At 40.6% G+C, this 22264-nt stretch overlaps 2 protein-coding genes across 3 annotated transcripts in view; one reads left to right on the top strand and one right to left on the bottom strand.

The window, feature by feature from the left end:
* Positions 1-1014: 1014 nt before the first annotated feature.
* Positions 1015-3361, bottom strand: LOC146362413 (uncharacterized). The gene is made up of 3 exons (XM_084920132.1): positions 2498-3361; positions 1964-2246; positions 1015-1728 (listed from the first exon to the last, which is right to left on the bottom strand). Exons 1-3 carry the CDS (start codon positions 2980-2982, stop codon positions 1015-1017), a joined length of 1482 nt encoding a protein of 493 aa, XP_084776258.1. The 5' UTR covers positions 2983-3361.
* A 5451-nt stretch (positions 3362-8812) lies between these two features.
* Positions 8813-22264, top strand: part of asns (asparagine synthetase) — a 31095-nt gene continuing 17643 nt past the window's right edge. Inside the window, exons 1-5 of one of the 2 annotated variants that reach the window (XM_084919311.1) lie at positions 8813-8937; positions 9966-10221; positions 18475-18712; positions 18787-18972; positions 19060-19161. In XM_084919311.1, the coding sequence (XP_084775437.1) occupies positions 9973-10221; positions 18475-18712; positions 18787-18972; positions 19060-19161 (775 nt within the window). In that variant the 5' untranslated portion in view covers positions 8813-8937; positions 9966-9972. Of the gene's footprint in view, positions 8938-9186; positions 9260-9965; positions 10222-18474; positions 18713-18786; positions 18973-19059; positions 19162-22264 lie in introns of those variants that run through there. The other variant, XM_084919310.1, reaches the window with a different exon arrangement.

Raw genomic sequence — 22264 nt, 5'->3', positions numbered from 1 at the left:
ACTGCTTATGACAGCTACTGAAGAAACAAACAAACAAAAAAGCCCCAAAACATAAACATTTACTTGCAGCAAGCATAGAATAAAGCTGTTTGTCTTCACTGTCCACTTTTAACTTTACAACCCATTTTTTGTTTTTCTTTCTGTCCCAGCCAGATTTACTTTTTCTTTTCTTTTTTTAGTTTGTGTTTTAGTTATTTGACTTTTTTAATTTGTTTGTTTTAGTTATGTTTTATGTATTTTTATTATTTAGCTTAATTGTACAGCACTTTATGTCAGCTTTGGTGGTTTTACAGTTTTTCTCGATTGGTTTGGCTCATTTCTTGAAACCGAGATGACATTCTCAAAACCATAAGGTCATTTGGCCAAACAGTCTTACAGTCCTGCCCAACATTATAGCTCACTAGCAAAATCAAATATCTTTCCCCAAACTCTTCATCCATGCTTCAAAAGCAGATTCCTTTCCCATATAAAAGGTCAGTACAGTCAAAATAGCACAGATCCTTCTCAATTGCCTTGGCACATGTGCATTCATTTAGTGCTTTTGTCAAAATAACCTGGATGGTTTAGCACAACACCATGGATCCCCTGCAAAAGCTCATATCTCTCCCAAAAGAGTTTATCCATGTGTCAAAACTAAATATCCTTCTCATATAAATAGTCAATGCCCCCAAAATGCATTATACCTTCGGCATTGTTTAAGCACTGCAAGTCAAAATGCTTAGACGTTTTGTCACTGAGGCACAGGTCTAGCAACAGAATACCACTATGAATAAAACTAAAAGATTTTACAGTAAAATCAGCCTCCAATAAACCACTCATACTCAAGGAAACTGTAAACATTTTTATTCGTACAAAGAAATGTTAACATTAGAGAACATACTGTGAAAAGAAAACATATACAGGATTCTGTAAATGTGAACAGTTATAAACACAAACAAAAAACAAAAAAAACAAAAAAAACTCTAGCCTACCATACTGTAAATAAAGTTTCAGAACTATAGTACAGTAATATTTTCAGTGGTCGCCATTGTCACCCTCTCTTTCCTGGCCACCATCCTCATCCCCCTGGCCATCGACACGCTGCTCTCTGTCAGGCCATAAATTCTCATCCACATCGCAACGGATATTTTCTCTTGCGATGCAGCGAGGGAAGAAACGGCGTGAATGTCTCAACCATCCCCTACATTGATCCCCTGTGATGTCCTCACATGCAGCATCCATTGCATGCAGCAGGGCCCTCTGGTCTTGAGCCTGATGCTCATACACCCTCCACCTCCAAGCTGAAAAAAACTCCTCAATTGTATTTAGGAAAGGAGAGTAAGGTGGAAGAAACTCCATTAGCATCCGGGGATGGGTGGTGAACCAGGTTCTGATGCGTGGGCCGCGGTGGAAGTTCACATTATCCCACACAATGACATAATGTGGTAGCTGAGGTCCTTCTTCACCTCTCTCATTTTCTGGGATCAGATCAGTATAAAGGTGGTCCAAAAAATTGAGGAGCTTTTGTGTATTGTAGGGCCCTAAACTGGGAATGTGTGTGGCCACACCTCTTTCTGATATAGCGGCACACATTGTTATATTTGCTCCTCGCTGGCCTGGGACATCCACAGTGGCTCGGTGGCCAATGATGTTACGGCCACGCCTTCGACCTTTGGCCAGGTTGAAGCCAGCTTCATCAACGAACACTAGGATGTGAGGGGTTTCGTTGCCTTCTAATGCCATTATTCTCTACAATAGAATAGAAATATATCTAATCAGTCAAGTACAGACAGATACTGCAGGGAGGATCTAAAGTACTGTAAAAACAGGGAGTGGAAAACTGAAGACAATTTCTAGGCAAAATGCTCTAGTCACACAAAGCTGGATTCTGAAGGTAAAAAGGATAACGCAAAACAAAAAAACAGTGGTAACCATGTCTTACTGTAATAGTGTTACAGTGATAGACAACCAGTAGTTGACTTACATGCACATACTGGTACCGCAGCCCTTTCACTCTGTCAGAGTTTCTCTCAAATGGTACCCTGTAAATCTGTTTCATGGTCATCTGATGTTTCTTCAATACCCGGTCTATTGTGGAGATGCTGATAGAGTTTATATTTTGGAACATTACATTGTCTAGCAGGATTGCATTACGAATCTGTCTCAGTGTGATGGCATTATTTGCAATGACCATGTTGCATATTTCTCGTTCTTGTTGTTCATTTAGAAGTTTTCTTCTGCCACCCACTTGAGGCTGTCGTCCAATCCTAGACATACAAGTCAAAGGTCAACACTGTAAATTTGTTACAAAATGAGTTACCAATGTAATTGTACTGCTGTTTTATGGTACTAAAAGTGTGATGCACTGCACAGTGACTGGAATACTATTCACAGTATTTTCTCCATTTTTTTTTCTTTGTCATTTTTATAGTATCATATAACATCACATGAAGATATTACAGTACTCTAGGCCTACACACACACCAACACTGAATAGTTCAATAGCATAGTTCTGTACCTGTTTTCCCTGCGAAAGGTTTGGATGATGGAGGAGACTGTAGACCGAGGCACATTAGGCTGCACTCGGCGACCTGCCTCTGCCATTGTGAGGCGATGGTTTATAACGTGGTCAATAAGGGTGGCCCGGATTTCATCTGGGACATCATGGTGCCTCCGTGCTCCTCGGCCTCTTCCCCCTATTCCTCCACGCATTCTCACTCCTCCTCTTCCTCTTCCTCCTCTTCCTCGAGCAGGAAGTTGCTGTTGTACTTGGCGAGGTGCTTCCATGTTCACACTGCAAATGAAACTGGCCCCGGGCCAAGCTCTGTCTATATACTTTTGGCAGCAGTCATAATCATAGACAACACCTGTCAGGTATCTAAACAACCTGTTTGATTGGTCATCTGAGATGTGGGAAACTGCTCCTTCGTTAGTTCTAATTTCACCTGATTGATTGTCAAGTACTGTCATAACTTTATCAAATGTTCCAAGATATTCTTTCATGGTATTATATCTTTGACTAATTTTGACAGTTGAACAGACAATTGTGCATATGATGACTTACACAATGAAACCATGCTGATATGTTTTGGAGTGAGTAACCATTTCACTGAAAAATCAACTAATCAGTTTAGATCGCCAAGATCTATTTATTTGGAAAATGTGCTAAATGTGGGCTCATTGTGCTAACTGTAGCTACTTGTACATAATCATTTGAAAAGAAGCACAGAGTCACTTGAGACATGTACTAAAGCATTTGCAATTTGATAAAACCAATGAAAAATGACATTCTGTTGTGAACAATTGCAAGGTGGTTTGGAGATTTGTCCATGTTATTTTGGGAATGTCATCTCGGTTTCAAGAAATGAGCCTAACCAATCGAGAAAAACTGTAAAGTACTTTATAAACAAAGATGCATTGATGGAAAGCGACTGTGGTCTGACGATCTCATCACTACCAGTCCAATGTCGCCACCTAGTGGTATGCAAGGAAATAGAGCCTGAGAGAACGCCTGAGCACTGCGTTTTTTGAAGCCAGTATTTCTGTACACATTATAAATTCCTTGTACCGATTTATTCACACATCTATAAATTTGATTACACACACATGACTATGAGTTCAATTCAATTGAGTTTATTCATATAAACTCCCTCAGTATTGGTGCCCCTCAAGGATGTGTCCTCTCACCACTACTGTTCTCTCTCTACATCAACGACTGCACCTCCAAGAACTCGGCTGTAAAACTCCTAAAGTTTGCAGATGACACCACCGTCATTGGCCTCATTCAGGATGGTGATGAGTCTGCATACCGGCAGGAAGTTGAGCGGCTGGTACTCTGGTGCAGTCAGCACAATCTGGAGCTGAACACGCTGATGACAGTGGACTTCAGGAGACAGCCCTCAACATTGCTCCCCCTCATCATATCAGACAGCCCTGTGTCGACTGTGGAGATCTTTAAGTTCCTGGGTACCACCATCTCCCAGGACCTGACATGGGAAACCAACATCTCCTCCACCCTCAAAAAGACACAGCAGAGGATGTACTTCCTGAGACAACTGGGGAAGTACAGTCTTGCACAGGAGCTGCTGATCCAGTTCCACACTGCAGTCATTGAGTCTGTCCTGTGCTCCTCCATCACAGTCTGGTATGGAGCAGCCACTAAACAGGACAGGCGCAGACTGCAGCGGACTGTACGGGCAGCAGAAAAGATCATCGGCGCCCCCCTGCCCTCCATCCAGGATCTGTACCTCTCAAGAACCAGCAAACGGGCAGGGAAAATCATCACAGATCTCTCACACCCTGGACACAGACTTTTTGACCTGCTGCCCTCTGGCAGACGGTATAGAGGCCTTAAGACCCGGACCACCCGACATAGGAACAGTTTCTTTCCCCTCGCCATCTCCCTCCTAAACAGTTGAACTGTCACACTGCTCACACTGCTAGACTGCAACTGCACTTCGCCTACATTCCGTGGTATTCATCTCATTTCATTTCTGTAATCCTGTATTTTATGTATATAAGATGATGTGACAGACTATAAATCTGTTCTCCACTGTTGGATTTGATGCTGCCACACACCCTTCTCGGTCTGTGCTTCGAGTACTCTGACAATTAGTATGACTCAGCCGTTGTTTCATGTAAACTAACATAATCATTCTGTTGTAAACAGGTTTCTGTAAGGTAGAGTAAATTAGTTTGTTTATCAATTATTAATTCATGTACTACTACTTAGAAGAGAGAGACCTAATGTTTAATAATTCCCATTTCACTGTTTTACTCTTTAGTGCAGTTGTGGAAACTCTTTTCTGTCAGTGGAAAGAAGTTACATATTTCCCTGTTTTTATATATGATAAAGAAAAAGCTCCTTTGACAAAGAAAGAACTCTATCAACATGAAACTTTGGACTTGAATTGTTAGAAATAAATGTGTAAGATTACATAAAAGGTTCTTGCAGCTCATTGCTCATCAAAACCTTTCCATAGTAGAAAGTGAAAGACAGTTTTCAAAAAAATGTTTCTCGGTCATTTGATTGATTATTACTTAATTACTTTGTGTAGTATGAATGGTCATAAGGGAGGTTTTTAATCAGTAGAAAAAGCTGTAAAACTTTACACTACAGTTAAAAGTCCAAAGTTTCTGCTTGTGCTTGTTTGTGGTGAGCAGCAGATGAAACAAGTTAAGAATTATAAATGGCTACAAGTGCACACTTAGGCCTGTGAGACTCATTAAGACACTCTGAGCCATGGCTGTGTGCTACATGCAGACATTTCTGAAAATCTGCCATTCAAAGACACTTTGTATATAGTTTCTTTTTTGTAATATTCAAAACTAAACTGTAAATTTAGTCTTTTTCAAGGGAGCAGTTTTTTGTTCAGTCTTTTCATAAAAAAAAAAGTATTTTTATGGATTCACTACTAGTGCTGGACAACTTTTATCCTCCACAATGGAAAATGGCTGGAAATAAAAACAGATATCACTTTAACCAGCTCCTAATTTTATGAATTCCACACATTTGTGGGCCTCGTTGCCTCACTGTGACCTAACTGGCCATCAAATATGGCCTTTGAAGGATGCAGCAGCTGAATTGGGACAGCTTCTGTCTCTCCTCCAGGTCCCAGTGTCCTGCTGAAATAGGGGAGGTGTGATTAGAAGATGAGTACTGTGTCAAACAACCTCCACCAACACCGCACCCTGAACCCACTGCTTCACCCTTCCCCTGCATCTGAGTCACAAACCACACACCACCAGATACCCCCACCACCCAGGCTTTTCCTGCCTGGCCTAGCCTACCCCCCATGTAAGCCTTTAGTGAAGGGCATCCCAGAAGCTAATAACAATGGGAGTAAACTGCCTGTGGCGGGTCTCACATTCTGATAGTTTCCAGCTTATGTACACCACCTGATGGGACAAGACGGCCCTCAGCCCTCTTTGAGGCATCAGTCTTCAGGATAAAAGAGAGGGAAAAGATCGGCATGTGGCGCAGGGGTTCACCACAGAGGGCCTTCTTCACCTGCACAAACACTGGCTGACACTGCTCTATCCACCGTACCAGATCTAGGGCACCTTTCCAGGTGAGATTGGTCAAGGGGCTGGTCAGGTCTGCCAAGTTCAAGATGAAACAGTGGTATTAGCCAGCCAGCCCCAGGAGGGTAAGGGTGCAATGGCTCACCTGCCTACCTCCCACCGAAGATGCCTCCTTGGTGAGGTGTTCCAGGCATGTCCCGCCGGGAGGAGGCCCAGGGTAGACCCAGGACACACTGGAGAGATTATATCTCTTGGCCAGTCTGGGAACGCCTTGGTGTTCCCCCAGACAAGCTGGAGAAGGTGTCTGGTGAAAGGGAGATCTGGGCTTCTCTGCTAAGGCTGCTGCCCCCCTGCCCCGGCCCCGGATAAGCAGAAGATGACGGATGGATAGGCAGTTTTGCTATTTCATGATATACCCAATGATAGTTGTGCTGGCTATATACCAAAACTGTGCTGAAGATTGACTGATCTTAGAAGTGTTTTTAGTCCCTCAGACTTTCGTGTGAATATAGAAATTAACATAAATTAATATTATTTATTGAGGGTTCCTTTGTCACTTTAATAGTCAAAGTTAATGCTCAATCACTTCCAAGATCTCAAATCTCAAACAGTTTATCCTCCTGAGACCCAGTAATTCATTTTTGTGCATTGTAGTACACATTTAGTTTTTGCTTGTACCTCTCATACTCTGCTTGCCACTCTTCTAAGTCCTGATGTTTCTTAGAGAGGACAACAGTACCTTTAAAATGATATCACATGTGTGGGGGTGTGGCCTTGCCAATTGTCTTTTTCCCACCTTTTCAAAATGGTTGGCATGCCCACAAGCACATTTTATGGAAGAAAGAAAGGTAAGCATGATATTTACATTTAAAATGTTTTTTAAAATCAGATTTTGATTAATTTTCAAAAATAAACATCTAGTAAATAATTTGAGGGGTTGTTAAGAATTAAGCTTATTTAGTTTCACAGAGGAAATGACTAATTTATTAATGTGTACTCTAGGTTCTGGTTCATCTGGTTCAAAACCAACATGTAGGAGAATCTGGAATTTTGGATTTTGAGTTAAAAATAAAATATAGGTAAAATGCAGAAATGTTTTCCACTAAAGTAAAAAAACAAGAGTTGCAATTATAGCTGAATCCATGACACCTGATTGTTTCTACAAGATCACGTCTTTGCTGAAAGTTGTCAATGATCTCAATGTGCCAAAAGAACACACAGTATCTGGAGTTCAAGCTCCTCTTGGCTGAGAAACCAGGGACAAACATGTGAACAAGACCTGAATAATACCAGTAATGAAGAGTTCCCTCCAAAAATCAAGAAAAGGAAGCCCCAACCAGATGAGAGTGTAACAAAATATGGTTTTGTTAACCATTGCCTGAAATGGTTAACAGTCCAAGGCATCTCAGTTGTAGAATGGTTGGGTGCAACAGTAAAACATATGTGAGATGTGGGAAGTGCCAAATGTTCCTTTGTGTCTCCAAATAAAAAAATCACATTACTTCCTCAGATATCATAAATGAATTTACTTTTGTGAAATAGAAAGCCCAGTGCAATCACTTGTTCCTGAACCAGTGGCTTACAGCTAGTGAAGTGTCAGTGACTTCTAAGTTGACCCATGATCTACATTTTTATGATATTGTTATATAAATAAGTTTTAATATCCTGCTTACAAAAAATTCAGTGGAGCATTTAATTTTCTTAAATAGCTCTTGAATTTTGTTAGTTTCACATTCGTGATCAATGAACTCCCCTTGTGCACTGTAGTGCACATGTTGTAAAATTTAAATAAAATTAGTTAAAAATAATTTTGTTTTTGTAATGTGTTTTTTACCATCCCAACACTTGATTTATCTGAAAAAAATCAAAATCAAAATACTTTTTTCGCCCTGGGTCTCAGGAGGATATTCCAATAAAGTGAAGTGCAATTTCAGAACAGAAGACAGCATCTGTGGTATATTTTAGAGAGGAGCCATTTTACAGCTTCTTTCTCAGAGCTTAATAAAACTTGTCAGGACAAAACCTGCAACGGTATTTGATTATATCACAATACAATTTTCAAGTATGATGCAACTTTGCATGCGGCTGCAGTGTCAAGCTAGAAAGGAACAAATGCACAGGATTTTGAACATGACCTTCAGAATGAAAGCCTTTGGAAAATAAACGCTATAAAAACCAAGGCTGTAGTGCGGATGGTATATGGAAGCAGCGTTTAGCTGCCTGCACTTTCATTACTTTATTAATTAATACATTTTGTTTGTTTTTATAGGTACAAGTGTTCATTATGAATCATACCACACAAGCATTCACAGCATGAGCTAGTTTCCATTGGAAATACATTTACAAAACTAGATCTGCAGGTAGATGGGATCTAAGCGGCGAAAAAGACCAACTTTGCTGCTGTGCCAAATCAGTTTCCCACCGTTTGTGACAGACTGCACATGAAGAGAAGCCATGTAGGTGGTGCAGAGCGCAGTTGTGGCTTTAGTGTTGCAGGCAGACACAACTTTGTCAGCTACTTCGTCAAACAACCCGTTGCTAGAAATAAATGAATAGGGAATTTATCAAAGTAAAACTCAAGATCTCTACCTAGTTTTCATTTTATCATTTTGAAATCGTCGAATTTTATGATTTAATAAATTGCCTACCATGTCTATCATATCTACCAAGCATCCATCCAATTATTATTTTTCTAGTTTGTGCTTTTCATAATACATTCTATTTTTCCACGTTTTTCCAACACCTTGATATCATTGTAGAGCCATTATTGTTCCGTGGCTCTTATTTTGAAGATGCGGTTACTTATCCGGTTATTAAATACCTTCGCCGTGTAGCTTTTTTTCTCCTTTTTTTTCATTGAAACGTTGCGTCATCTTAGCCACAAGTATTCAAACAGTCTATGCCTTTCTTTGCGGAAGTTTTTAGGTGAAAACGGTAAGTTGGATTGCGTTCTTTGTCTTTATCATAAGCTTGTGCCCAGGAATGAGGCTTTCCACTGGGAAGCGTTCACAGCAAAAACATGCTGGGAAAACTGCCATGTGTAATTTTACTTAGATATATTACAATTTTAAAAGTATATCTCATGTGCTATGTAAATGTTGACCACTGTCCAACTGTGTACAGTGTTAATAAAAATTCAGCGTATCCGAGGCACCCAGCAGACTGGTTGCTATCACCAGTTAATCTGGAACACCGGTCCGACTATAACACCGCAGCTGGAGCTCATGGCTGGGAATGGTTCGACTGAGCACGCGGCGTACGTTAGAAAGCCACAAATAGTTTCCGGATATTAGTTGTTGTAGCTGAGCATATTTTTAATTGGTAGGATTATGAATAGCGCTTGATGGTAGTTGTATTAACTGAAGGAAGACAGTTTCTATCACAGATAGGTCTATTGTTGTCTACTATCTAATTATCCAAAGCCCCCCAGTTATTTCGTAGTAACTGTTAAAGTTTATATTACAGATTGAGGCAGGAAAGGTGCGTCCGAAGCAACCAGAGACTTCAATTCGTGGCTTATTAACTCAAACGCTCCTAACGCACACAAACTGTGTTCAGCAGCACAGTCAGTTGTAGAGCGCGATCTTCGTCTACCTCACGTTTAGTTTAAAACGTGATTGGAGTCAAATTCGAAAATCAGTCTGCTGTGTTCATGGAGCGTGGGAATTCTGTAAAGCATGATGATCTGATGTCCTGTTACTTAAAACCCATTGTACTAGGAACAATGAAGGATATTTTGTTAGGGTTACGTTATTGTTAAGTTACTGTTTGAAGGATGGCTGTGTTAGAGATCCGAGGGGTAGACTCTGAACTTTTTGAAGTTTCATTTTGAAGCTGGTGACCAAATCCTCCAACTCACTGCGTTGTATTTGCATATCATCTCTTTTATGTAGGCATTTCTGGAAATCTAAACTCTGTGTAATCTCTTTGTAATCTACATGCCTCTTTGTTTTTGTCCACAGCTGCAAAATGTGTGGTATCTGGGCTTTGTTTGGCAGCGACGAGTGCATGTCAGTTCAGTGCACCTGTGCCATGAAAATTGCTCACAGAGGCCCTGATGCTTTCCGCTTTGAGAATGTTAATGGCTTCACCAACTGTTGCTTTGGCTTCCATCGCCTTGCCATTGTGGACCAGCTGTATGGCATGCAGCCGCTGCGCGTCAAGAAGTTTCCTTACATTTGGCTCTGCTACAATGGAGAGATTTACAACCACCAAACAGTAAGACTTCTGCTCCTTTCTGTTCTGAAACCTTAGTGGTTGTTTAAAGAAGTATTTTTCTCGAGCAGGGGATACATCCAGTTATCACATTACTGCAAACTAAAGTCTCTAGTAGAACATAATACGCTCTAATATAAATGATAAAAGGACTGATTCTTATTTAGCGCTTTTCTACTCTACCTGAGCACTGAAAGCGTTTTACACAACATGCCTCATTCACCAATTCACACAAGTACTTTTTTTCCCTATGCTTAAATGCTATCTGTCTGACATTCACACACACTGACAGTCTGATGAATGTACTGGAGAGGAACTTGGGGTTAGTATCTTGCCCAAAGATATTTGGCATGTAGATTGGAGCAGCCTGGGATTAAACCACCAACCTATCCAATTAGTAGATGACCTGCTCTACCTCCTGAGCTACAGCCACTGCATACATGAACATGTCATTTAACAAAGAATTGTCTGGGTGCATTTATAAGATTACACCCACTGTTCAAACCAGGTCCATGTTCATTCAGAAGATCGTGTTCACTAGAGTTTCTGGATTCAACAGCATATTGTCTCCAAATGGTGATAAATAGGGCTGGGTATCGTCACTGATTTCTAGAATCGATTCAATTCCGATTCACAAGGTCCCGAATCGATTCGATCCACGATTTGATTTAATTCGATTCGATTTGATTTAAATCTGGGAAATTTTGACAGTCAGAAATATAATTCAGATCAGTACATTTACATATTTTTGTATCAATAAAAAGGAAGCTGACACTCGCAAGACTTTATCACAGGTGTGAGCGTCACATCAGATGCCTTTGTGTCAAAGTAGCTGAAGATAAAACACAGAAAAACGTAAAGGTGATTTTCCTGGCCTGGGATTTTATAAAAAATATTCTGCAGTACATCAAAAACGAAAGAAAATCATTAATCAACATATGAACATTACCTCTGACGTTACAGCGGTTTTATTAGAGACACGGTTAAGCGTTTTGCCTTTTGAATAATTTTAAAAAGTTTAAATTTGTTCAGTATTAAACAGCAGAAATGAGGTTTTCTTTTCGGAAGGGTGTAAAAGGGAAAAAAAACAGCGGCCGACAGCGCTGTAAACAACGGTAGACTTGTGCGTAACAAGCAAGCGAATAATGCAGAAAACAGATTTTTAGACGGGGAAACTGTTCTTGAAGTACAGAGAGAGAGAGAGAGAGAGCTGTGCATCGTGGTGGAAGCAAAACAGCAAAAGTCAGAGTGAATTCATGACGATGTTTATGTGAAGGGTAGTTTGGATCTTCTTTTGCTGCTGGTTCTGTCAATATTGGTTGGAGAGAGATAAAACTAACAGCTTTAGAATCGGCGCATAAAGGGCGTAAACACAAAGCGCGAACCCGCCGACAGATCAGAATCAGCGAGCTGTCGGCTTTCAGCCCCGACCGTGAGAAAGGCGACATCTCACTGATTCTGATCCGCAGGTTGCGCTGTGTGTTTAAGTCTATGTGCAGAATCCGTGTTCCTGCTCTCATTTACTGTCTTAGCTGTTTGGTGGTTGTTGAAATTTTGTGAGATTTCACCAGAGATTCTGGCATTTCGGGCAAAATAAATTTATATTAAAAAATCGATTCAGGATTTTAATGAATCGATTTTACGTTATCCAAGCCAGAATCGATTTTAATCGATAAATCGATTATAAAAACCCACCCCTAGTGATAAAGGCCTAGGCTTTCTGTTCTTTAATGTGTCAGAAGTGTTACCCAATCATCAGTGAGAATATAGAAATTCCTTCAGGCTTATAATACTTCCAGTTCTTTACGTGTGTGACACATACAACAGGGATTTAAATGCTTGATTTTAAATACAAATTTTGCTCCATTTTCAGAAAACCTGTCTGATAACAGCTGGGTGGTATGGTTGCCACCAATAAATAAAACCAATCTCATCTTTTGTGCATGTTAGGAATGCAATGTAACTGCTGTTCTTTCTATAGGCTTTGAGTATACAGTGAAAAAGTATTTGCCTCTTTCCCTGTAGGGCTGGGCCATATCATGCCGTTCACGGTAATACCGGTATAATGTTGGGCAACGATAAGAAAATGAAATTTCGCGATAGAATATGGGGAAACCGCGCATGCGCAGTGCCTTTGTTTACATATGCACATGGTGGAAAAAGCATGGCAGCGACAGAGAATGAGAAGGGCGAAAGCGGATCATTGAATGAAACGGATGAACCAGAACTGGTTTGTAAAAATGCTGCAACTTCAGTGGTGTGGAACTGGTTTAGCTTTCATCTGTCAGATACACAACAAAGCACTATTTTTGGTAGTGCATGCTAGCGGGCCGTCATTATTACCGTGTTTTTTGGAAAATACAGCACACTTAAAATCAATCCTTTGATTTTTCTGAAAATCGACAGAGCCCCTTATAATCCCGTGTGCCTTATGTATGAATTCTGGTTGTGTTTACTGACCTCGAAACGATTTTATGTACACGGCGCTCAAAAATCTGTCAAATGTTTTAGTACGACTTTGCTAAGCTACGAAGCCGCACTGCTTGATGGATTGTCGGAGCATTACGGCTATCGTAGGCAGGAGCCTCGCGGAGTGATGCGTACTGTGCTTCAACATAATATTACCGTATTGTGTGTGTATAACCTCTTTTTAAGTTTTGTGGATATTATACATGGTTATGCTGAGGATATGTCGGCCAGTTTCCACTGGAAATGCCTTTTGGTTAAACTGTCAGCAAGGAATTAGCATTTGCACTGTAAAATTTTTATATAACTTTAATGCAGATAAACAGCTGCTTGTTTAAGTGAAAATACATTGTTTGGTTTTTTTGCACTAATAAAGTTGTGGAGTTGTAAAGTATTTTGTCTAGTGTCAATTATATCGTCAGTTATATCGTTATCGCAAATTTTCAAATATATATCGTGATAAATATTTTGGTCATATCGCCCTGCTCTATTTCCCAGTTTATTATTTGTTTTGCATATTTATCAAACTTGCATGTTTCAGATCATCAAACAAATTTTAATACTGGACAAAGAATAGAATGGAATAGTCTTTTATTGTTATTGTAATGAAATTGTGGGTGCTCCGCACCAACTATGCATGGTAAAGAGATAAAGTGTTATATACAGCAAGAATAAATAACAGACAAGAGGAATATATATAAAAACAGGAGAAAGGCACACATTAAAAGACAGGTTGCAAAGTGCTTGAAAGTAGTGCAATGGACTTGGTCTGACTAGAGTCCGTGTGCCACCGGGGGTGGCAGTTTCAATTACCCTCTGCGCAGCCTTCCTGTTCTGAGTTGTGGCCGCTGTGTACCAGACACGCAGGCAGTAGCAGAGCACACTCTCCAGTGAGGAGTGGTAGAAGGCCAGGACCAGCTTCTGGTCCAGGTTGTTCCTCCTCAGGACATTGAGGAAGTGCAGCCACTGCTGGACCTTCTTTACCAGGGCGAATGGTGTTGTGGGTCTAGATGAGATCACCAGAGATGTTTGTGCCCAGAAACCTGAAGGTGGTGAAACATTCTCCATTTGTAATGAGAGGGGAGTGGACCTGTCTATGCCAGCTACTGTCATGACAAGTTCTTTTGTTTTAAGGATGTTTAGTTTATTTTTGGGGAACCAGAGGTACAAATTCTTTATTTGGGTACAAATTCTTTATTTATAAGCCCAACCATTGTGGTGTCATCAACATACTTGATGATGACATTGGTTGGGTGAGTTGGTATGCAGTCAGAGGTGTGCAGGGCGTACAATAGGGGGCACCCCTGTGGGGATCTGGTGCTGAGTGACAGTGGGGGTGGGGGGTCTGACTGATTGAGGCCGGTTGGTGAGGAAAGCTTTGATCCAGTACCAGGTGGCAGGGGGAATCTGCGGGTGGGCCAGTTTGGTGGTAAGGATATCTGGAATTAAGGTCTTAAACGCTGATTGATTAAATGATTGGGGAGAAAAAAAAGTTATCCAAAACTATCTGGTCCTATGTGGAAAAACTGTGACCTATTCCTGTTTATGCCATCTTTGGCAGCAAGAATTGTAATCAAGTCTTTGAGATAGTGGGGCATTAAAGTGTTTGCACCCTTACCGATTTCTTATTTTTTTATGTTTGTCACACTTCAATGTTTCAGATCACCAAACAAATTTAAATATTAGACAAAGATAACACAAGTACACACCAAATGCAGTTTTAAAATGAAGGTGTTTATCATTGAGAGGGAAAAAATCAAAACCTACATGGACCTGTGTGAAAAAGTGATTTTCTCCCCTATAACATAAATAAAGTTGAGTTACATTTCTCCAGCCACACCGAGGCCTGATTACTATCATACCTTCTGAATAAAGAAATTACTTAAATAGGACCTGCCTGACAAAGTGGAGTAGACCTTAAAAGCCAGACATCATGCCATGAGCTAAGGAAATTCAGGAACAAATGAGAAACAAAGTAAATGAGATCTCTCAGTCTGGGAAAGGTTATAATACCATTTCTAAAGCTGTGGGACTCCAGCAAATCGCAGTGAGAGACATTATCCACAAATGGTGAAAACATTGGACAGTGGTGAACCTTCCCAGGAGTGGCCAGCCGACCAAAATTACCCCAAGAGTGCAGCACGACGAAGAGGTCACAAAAGACCCCAGAACAACATCCAAAGAACTGCAGCCTTCACTTGCCTCGGTTTATGTCAGTGTTCAGGATTACAATAAGAAACTAAGATAAAAGTGGCCTGAATGTCAGAGTCCAAAGACAAAAACCACTGCTGAGCAAAAGGGACAAAGGCTCATCTTAGTTTTGTCAGAAAACATCTTGAAGATGCCCAAGACTTGGGCCCAAGTTGGTTGTGGGCAGCAGGACGATGGTCCAAAACACACCTGCAAGTCCACCTCTGAATGGCTTAAGAAAAACAAAGACTTTGGAGTTTGGCCCAGTCAAAGTCCTGACATGAATCACATTGAGATGCTGTGGCATGACCTTAAAAAGGCGGTTCATGCTCGAAAAACCCTCCAATGTGGCTCAATTGCAATTCTGCAAAGATGAGTGGGCCAAAATTCCTCCATGGCGCTGTAAAAGACTCATTGCCAGTTATCGCAAATGCTTGATTGCAGTTGTTGCTGAACAGATTCTGTTCATCTGGACAGAGCGTATTCAGAAAATGCTACGTCCAAGTGAACAGAATCAACCTTTTGGGGTTACAAATGATCTTCTTGTGGATAGTGCACTCCTCTGTATTTGTCCTGTGAGACGTCACTGCAGTGTTCCATACTGTTGACCGTAATGTTGTTACAGACATTAGAGGATGCAGGAATTAGACACACTAATACTTACATCCTCTCATATGCTCCCATTTATTCATGTAAACGAGGAGTCTTCTTCAAACTCTAATTATGTTCAGCAGGGCTCCATGCTAAAACAAATTCTGTTAATTTTATACATGCTTTTAAGCAGTGTTATCAGAAGACATATCTTTGTCCTGATTATGTGTTAATTCTTGAGATAAATAAGTAGCCACTCTTTACCAATATTGTAATTTTGTCGTAGCCTGTGAGCTAATTATACAAGTGTATGCTTACCCATTACCTAATATCAGATTGTCTATTTAAATTATACTTATTTTGTACTCTGCTGTGTTAGTGTCTAACTCTACTCACCTGCGGATTATATGACAGTCTATTTCTAGTCTATTTAGGGCTGGGTATCGTCATTGATTTCTAGAATCGATTCGATTCTGATTCACAAGGTCCTGAATCAGTTCGATCCACGATTCGATTCAGTTCGATTTGTATCTGGGAAATTTTGCCTCAGACAGTCAGAAATATTATAATTCGGATCACATTTACATATTTTTGTATCTATAAAAAGGAAGCTGACACTCGCAAGACTTTATCAAAGGTGTGAGCATCACAGCAGATGTCTTTGTGTCAAAGTAGCTGAAGATAAAACACAGAAAAACATGAAGGTGGTTTTCCTGGCCTGAGATTTTATAAAAATATTCTGCAGTACATCAAAAACGAAAGAAAAACATTAATCAACATATGAACATTTCCTCTGAAGTTACAGCGGTTTTATTAGAGACACGGCGTTTTGCATTTTGCATAATTTTAAAAAGTTTAAATTTGTTCAGAAGCCTGTTGAACGGCAGAAACGAGGCTTTCTTTTCGGAAGTAAGTAAAAGGAAAGAAACAGCGGCCGACAGCGATGTAAATAACTAGACTTGTGCGTAACAAGCAAGCGAATAATGCAGAAAACAGATTTTTAGACGGGAAACTGTTCTTGAAGTACAGAGAGAGAGAGAGAGAGAAAGAGAGAGAGAGCTCTGCATGAAGTGTGATTTTTTTTTTTTTTTTTTTTTTTTTTTTTTTTTTTTTTTTTTTTTTTTAAATCGTTGTAGAAGCAAAACTGCAAAAGTAACAGGGAATGTTTATGTCTATGTGAAGCGTAGTTTGGATCTTCTTTTGCTGCTGGTTCGGTCAATATTGTTTGGAGAGAGATCAAACTAACAGCTTTAGAATCAGCGCAAAAAGGGCGTAAACACAAAGCGCAGTCCCGCCGAAACATCAGAATCAGCGAGCTGTCGGCTTTCAGCCCCGACCGTGTCCGTGCCGTCGGGTGAGAAAGGCGACAACTCACTGATTCTGATGTTTCGGCGGGTCCGCGCTGTGCGTTTACATTTATGTGCAGAATCCGTCTTCCTGCTCTCATTCACTGTTTTAGCTGTTTAGTGGTTGTTGAAATTTTGTGAGGTTTCACCTGAGATTCTGGCATTTCGGGCAAAATAAATTTATATTAAAAAATCGATTCAGGATTTTAATGAATCGATATCACGTTATCCAAGCCAGAATCGATTTTAATCGATAAATCGATAATCAAAACCCACCCCTAGTGCCAAGTCATTAAAGAAGCAAGCATGCTCACTTGCTCACTGTTCACGCTCAGGGAGTTCAACGCCCAGAACGTTACACATAGCATACATTTTTATTTCTGTGCAGATGATGCCCAGTTTTATCTATCCATGAATTATTGTTGTGTTTTTACCTTACATTATAAAGTGCCTTGAGGTGACTGCTGATATGATTTGATGCTATATAAATAAAGTTAAATTTAATGGAGCCAGATGACACAAACCAGGTACTAAAACTGCAGGAATGTTTTAACAACATAAAGACCTGGATGGCTTCTGATTTCCTGCTAGCAAATTCAGATAAAACACTGGTTATTGTACTTGGCCCTAAAAATCTTAGGTACATGGTATCTGTTGCAGCACATGGACTGATCCTAGTTTCATCCAGTTAAAAGGAAGTTTTCCTTTGCCCTGTTTCCAAGTGCTTGCTCATAGGCGTTATCTAATTTTGGGGGTTTTCTCTGTATTATTGTAAGGTCTGTCTTACAATATAAAGCACCTTGAGGTAACTGGTTCTGATTTGGTGCTATATAAACAAAACTGACAAGCCTTTCTGACTGTATCCTCATTTGAAGTCAGCAGCACTCTATTCCTGCTGACAAAGGTTTGCTTCATGGCCTCACTGTGTTCCTCCAATGCCTGCGTTTTTGCTTCAGCTTCAGCTAGAGCCACATCCGGCTTTGCCTTTTGCCATTAGCTTGATAGGATTCGTACTTCAGCTTAACTCCTCCCTTCACTTACGGTGTCTTCTATCTTGTTTGGCGATAACTGTCATAACAGGCACCAACCACCTTGTGGCTGCAGCACTGTACTGCAGCTCTGGCAGTGGGGGTGCAGAACATGACTCAATGTCCCTAGCCTCACTTGGGATGGAGCTCTGCCAGATCTGGGAATTAAAGATCGTGGCCTCACACTCCCATTGCACCCTCACTGCACAGACCTGGGTGTGCCAGGTACCACAATCCTTCCCCACCACCTGATCCAACTCGCCATCAGGTGGTAATCGGCTGACAGCAGTCGACTGTGTCACCAGAGTGTCTAAGGTAGCCACAGGTCTGATGAAAGCCACCATAACCATTTATTAATCTGCAACCTCGGGCATGCTGCTGCTAAGAGTACCTGTGGACACCCTTATGCTGGAACATGGTGCTTTGTCATTGATAGCCTCTTACCAGGGACTCCAAGAAGGATAACTGCGATTCGGTTCAGTGCAAATGACAGTCAGGACCTGTTTCTTAACCTAAAGAGACAGAGAAGCAGTTCTCATGGCCATCTGGGGAAATTCCAGAGTGGTAAAGGGTCTAGCCCTACTTGAGTTTGATGAAAGTTAAAATGATCATTTTGTTGCCATTTGTTCTTTCAGCTGAGGAAGCAATTTGAGTTTGATTGCCAGACTAACATGGATGGTGAGATTCTGCTCCACCTTTATGACCGCTTTGGCATTAAGAAGATGGCTTCTCTCCTGGATGGTGTATTTGCTTTCATTCTTCTGGACACTGCCAACAGAAAAGTGCTTGTGGGAAGAGATACGTATGGTGTTAGGCCTTTGTTCAAACTCCTCACAGACGATGGATTCCTTGCATTGTGCTCGGAGGCCAAAGGTAATGGGATGGTTTATATTGCCTGAATGTTGCTTCTTTATATGTTTGCATTACTAACCTTATTCTGATCACAGGCTTGATAGACATTACCCATGGCATGGGTACTCCTGCCAGCATTGTCCCCTTCCCCCCTGGGCACTTTGAGGTCTTTGATTTAAAGCCAAGTGGCAAAGTTCAGTCTATTCAGATGGAACAGTTTCACTGCTGCAAACAACAGCCTTCTCATGCCATCTATGATACAGTGGAGAAACTACCTATAAGTAAGAGTCTATTCACCACTTTAAACATCAAGCATTTCTAGTGGTAGATGGTATTTGTGAAGGACATTAAAGAGTTTGTCTCCCTAGGTTTGGATGAGGAACTGGTGAAGAGCAACATCAGAAATCTGTTTGAAAATGCTGTAAGGAAACGTCTCATGGCTCACAGGAGAATTGGTTGTCTTCTGTCAGGTAACATCTGCTATGTGGAGAACAACATGTTTGTTTGTGTGTGTGTGTGTGTGTGTGTGTGTGTGTGTTAATCTTATGTCCTTTTTGAAAGGGCTTGCATTTTCATTTGGCTTCTGGGAGTCTGTGCCTAAGAGTAGGCGTTCATACATAGACATATTCTGTGTGAGTAAGTCGACCTGTCTGACAGTAACATTAACTTCACTTACATGTGATGAGCTTTCTGTTCATTCACAAGTGAAGAAGTGTTTTATTTGCAATTCATCGCAATCCAATTTACATATAGAGTTGTGGTTAAAAGTTAATATACACTGATCATAAGCATTAATGTCATGTAGGGCTGCCACAAACGATTATTTTGATAGTCGACTAGTCACCGATTATTTTTGCGATTAGTCGACTAATCAGATCATCATCCATTGGACGTAAAACGTACAGCTTATTGCACCAGCAGCATCTGCTCTTATATAACTATCATCAGCTTACAGCTGTAAGTGTTTAAGGTTTGTGCTAACTAAAAATAAAGGCAAGATGATAGTTTATTAAATTTTAATGAAATCTGCAGATTGTTTCGGTGAAGTTTAATAAACTCCTTGCTATCTAACATATAACAGGACACCGGAGTATATTCTCGAGCATCTCACACTTCTGATAATCAGCTGTCTGCTTGACGTTTATTCAGCTGTGTAAAAACTATAACTTTAATCTCAGCCAAACCGATTTACTCAGGAACAAATAAAATACTAAAAAAAAAGCCAAACGATAACATTTTGAAGTTATCTAAGTGACTTATATATGTTTAACCTGAGTAGCGAAAGACGGCGGTGGGTTTGAAAACGATTTGCCGGGAGTCCGGTGTTCTCACGGCTCTAGTGAGCCTTGCCCCCGGCTAGCTATCGAGCTAGTGGGTAACAGACGTCTCCGAAAACGTCGGAGTGCTTTTGAAAATATGTGGTGTCTTGATAAACTGAGCAGATATTTGAGGTTTACACAGCTACATTCTCGCCTGAAAATATATTAAACGTTTATTTTGTGACCCAGAAAGAATAATAAGAGTAATATTAAAACTAACTAGTTGCCGCCATTGCTGGAAACTGAGCTGGGCTGCGCTGTGAATTCTGGGACACAGCTTCTTCTTCTTCGGGGTTTAACGGCAGCTGGCATCCTTGTACATGCAGTGCTGCCATCTTCTGTTTCAGTCCGTTATTACACTCTTAAATCCTACTACTTATTCCTGCGTCTTTTGGGATCTTACAAAGCTTCAAACGACTTGTCGACTATTAAATCAGTCGTCGACGATTTTGATAGTCGACGTAATCGTGACTAGTCGACTAATCGTGGCAGCCCTAATGTCATGGTCATTTTGTACATGCAGCTTCTCAGCTGCCCTCTCCAGCTTGCGCACAAACCACACAGCTCTCTCCTCTGGGCCCCGGCAGCTACTGAAATAGGGAAGGTGTAGTAGATGTGATGGATGACAGCTGTGACAGCCTCTTATGGCACTGCCCGCTGAAGTTAGAATCATCCCAAAAAAGTTGATTCTGTTCATCTGGACGTAGCGTTTTCAGTGGGAGAAACGTTTCGTCACTCATCCAAGTGACTGAATGCAGATTTCCTCAACATTATAAACAGGACATTTGCATAATGACTGAAACTACAGCCAATGGCAAACAGTGAGCTGGGAGGTCAGTTTCTTGATCATTAATATTCAAATTCTCATGACCATTGATCATCAACCACTGATCAAAGATCATTAATCAATGGCCATGAGTACCATTCACAGAGAGTTGGGGAATGGCTGCAATCACAGCATTGTAAGATGGCGAAAGATGTACCCTTAGGCCCCCTCCTCGATTCAGAGATGGTCTTTCCCTTTTCATGTAAATGACGTCCTTGGCTCCCCGCTCAAACCAGCGTTCCTCCCTGTCCAGGAAGTGTACATCCTCATCAAGAACTGTATAGTATGCTCAACTGCACCAAAGAGTAAAACAGTGAAATGTGGATTTGTAAACATCAGGTCTCTCCCTGCTAGTACACGAGTTTATAATTGATCAACATAGTTTACTTTGCTTTAGAAAAACCTGGATACAGCACAATGATTATGATCATTTAAATCAGGGGTGTGAAACATGTGGCCTGTGGGCCGAATACAATTACTTTTGGCTTGTGAGATAATTTCATATGTCAGTTATTAATGGCCCATCTCTAGGTGGGAGCCAAATCTTTCGGCATTTATTTTGATGGGCACACCATGCAGCCAATCACATGCAAAGACAGACCGAGATCGTGCCATTATGTGAAAGAAGGAAGTGGGGCAGACGTTCTGCAGACAGCAAGTGTAGCGGAAAGAAGCGAAAACGTAAAATGAGCAGCATCTGGCTGTACTTCAATGATACTGGAGACTGCAAAACTGAGTGCAGAATTTATAAAATTAGGAGCTGGCTAAAGTGATATCAGTTTATATTTTCAGCCATGTTCCATTGTTAATGAAAAAAGGCCTTAAACCTTATGTGTGTTCTCCCTAGTAGTGAATGCATACCACCCCCTCAAAACTGGATTCATTTTATACATTTATTTCTTACAATACAACTCCAAAGAGTTGTTGACAGATTTCTTTCCTTTGTCACAGCAGTTTTATCTGTATCATGTAGAAAAACTGTTCAATATGGAACTTCTTTACACTGACAGAAAGGTGTCAGTGGTCTGACCCACTTAAGGTCGAAGTGGGCTGAAATGACTTTGACACCCCTGGTTTAAATGAATCAACACCTCTGAGCCTTATTGTTAGAATCCTTGAAGCAGCTTCCATTCCATCGTATTAAACAACCAAAGACCAAACAGTTCCCAAACTATTGTGATTTTAACATCCATGTGGATACTGTAAATCAGCGGTCTATTTATTTATTTATTTTATTTAGGACAGTGCATGTTAATGAACATAAATGTAAAAAAAAAAAAAAATTACATGAATGTAAACATACCAGATTATAGCCAAGGGCTAATTTCGATCTGTTGTCCTTAAGCATAAAAAAAATAGACATAATAATTCATAAAAATTCATCATTCATTCATAATAAAAACTCCATCACCAAACTTACACATACAC

Source organism: Perissodus microlepis, chromosome 22 (assembly GCF_051167445.1).
Source record: "Perissodus microlepis isolate ML-2025 ecotype Zambia chromosome 22, ASM5116744v1, whole genome shotgun sequence".
Classification (NCBI taxonomy): Eukaryota; Metazoa; Chordata; class Actinopteri; order Cichliformes; family Cichlidae; genus Perissodus; species Perissodus microlepis.
Note: the sequence above shows the minus strand (reverse complement) of the source record. Positions and strands in the feature narration are given on the sequence as shown.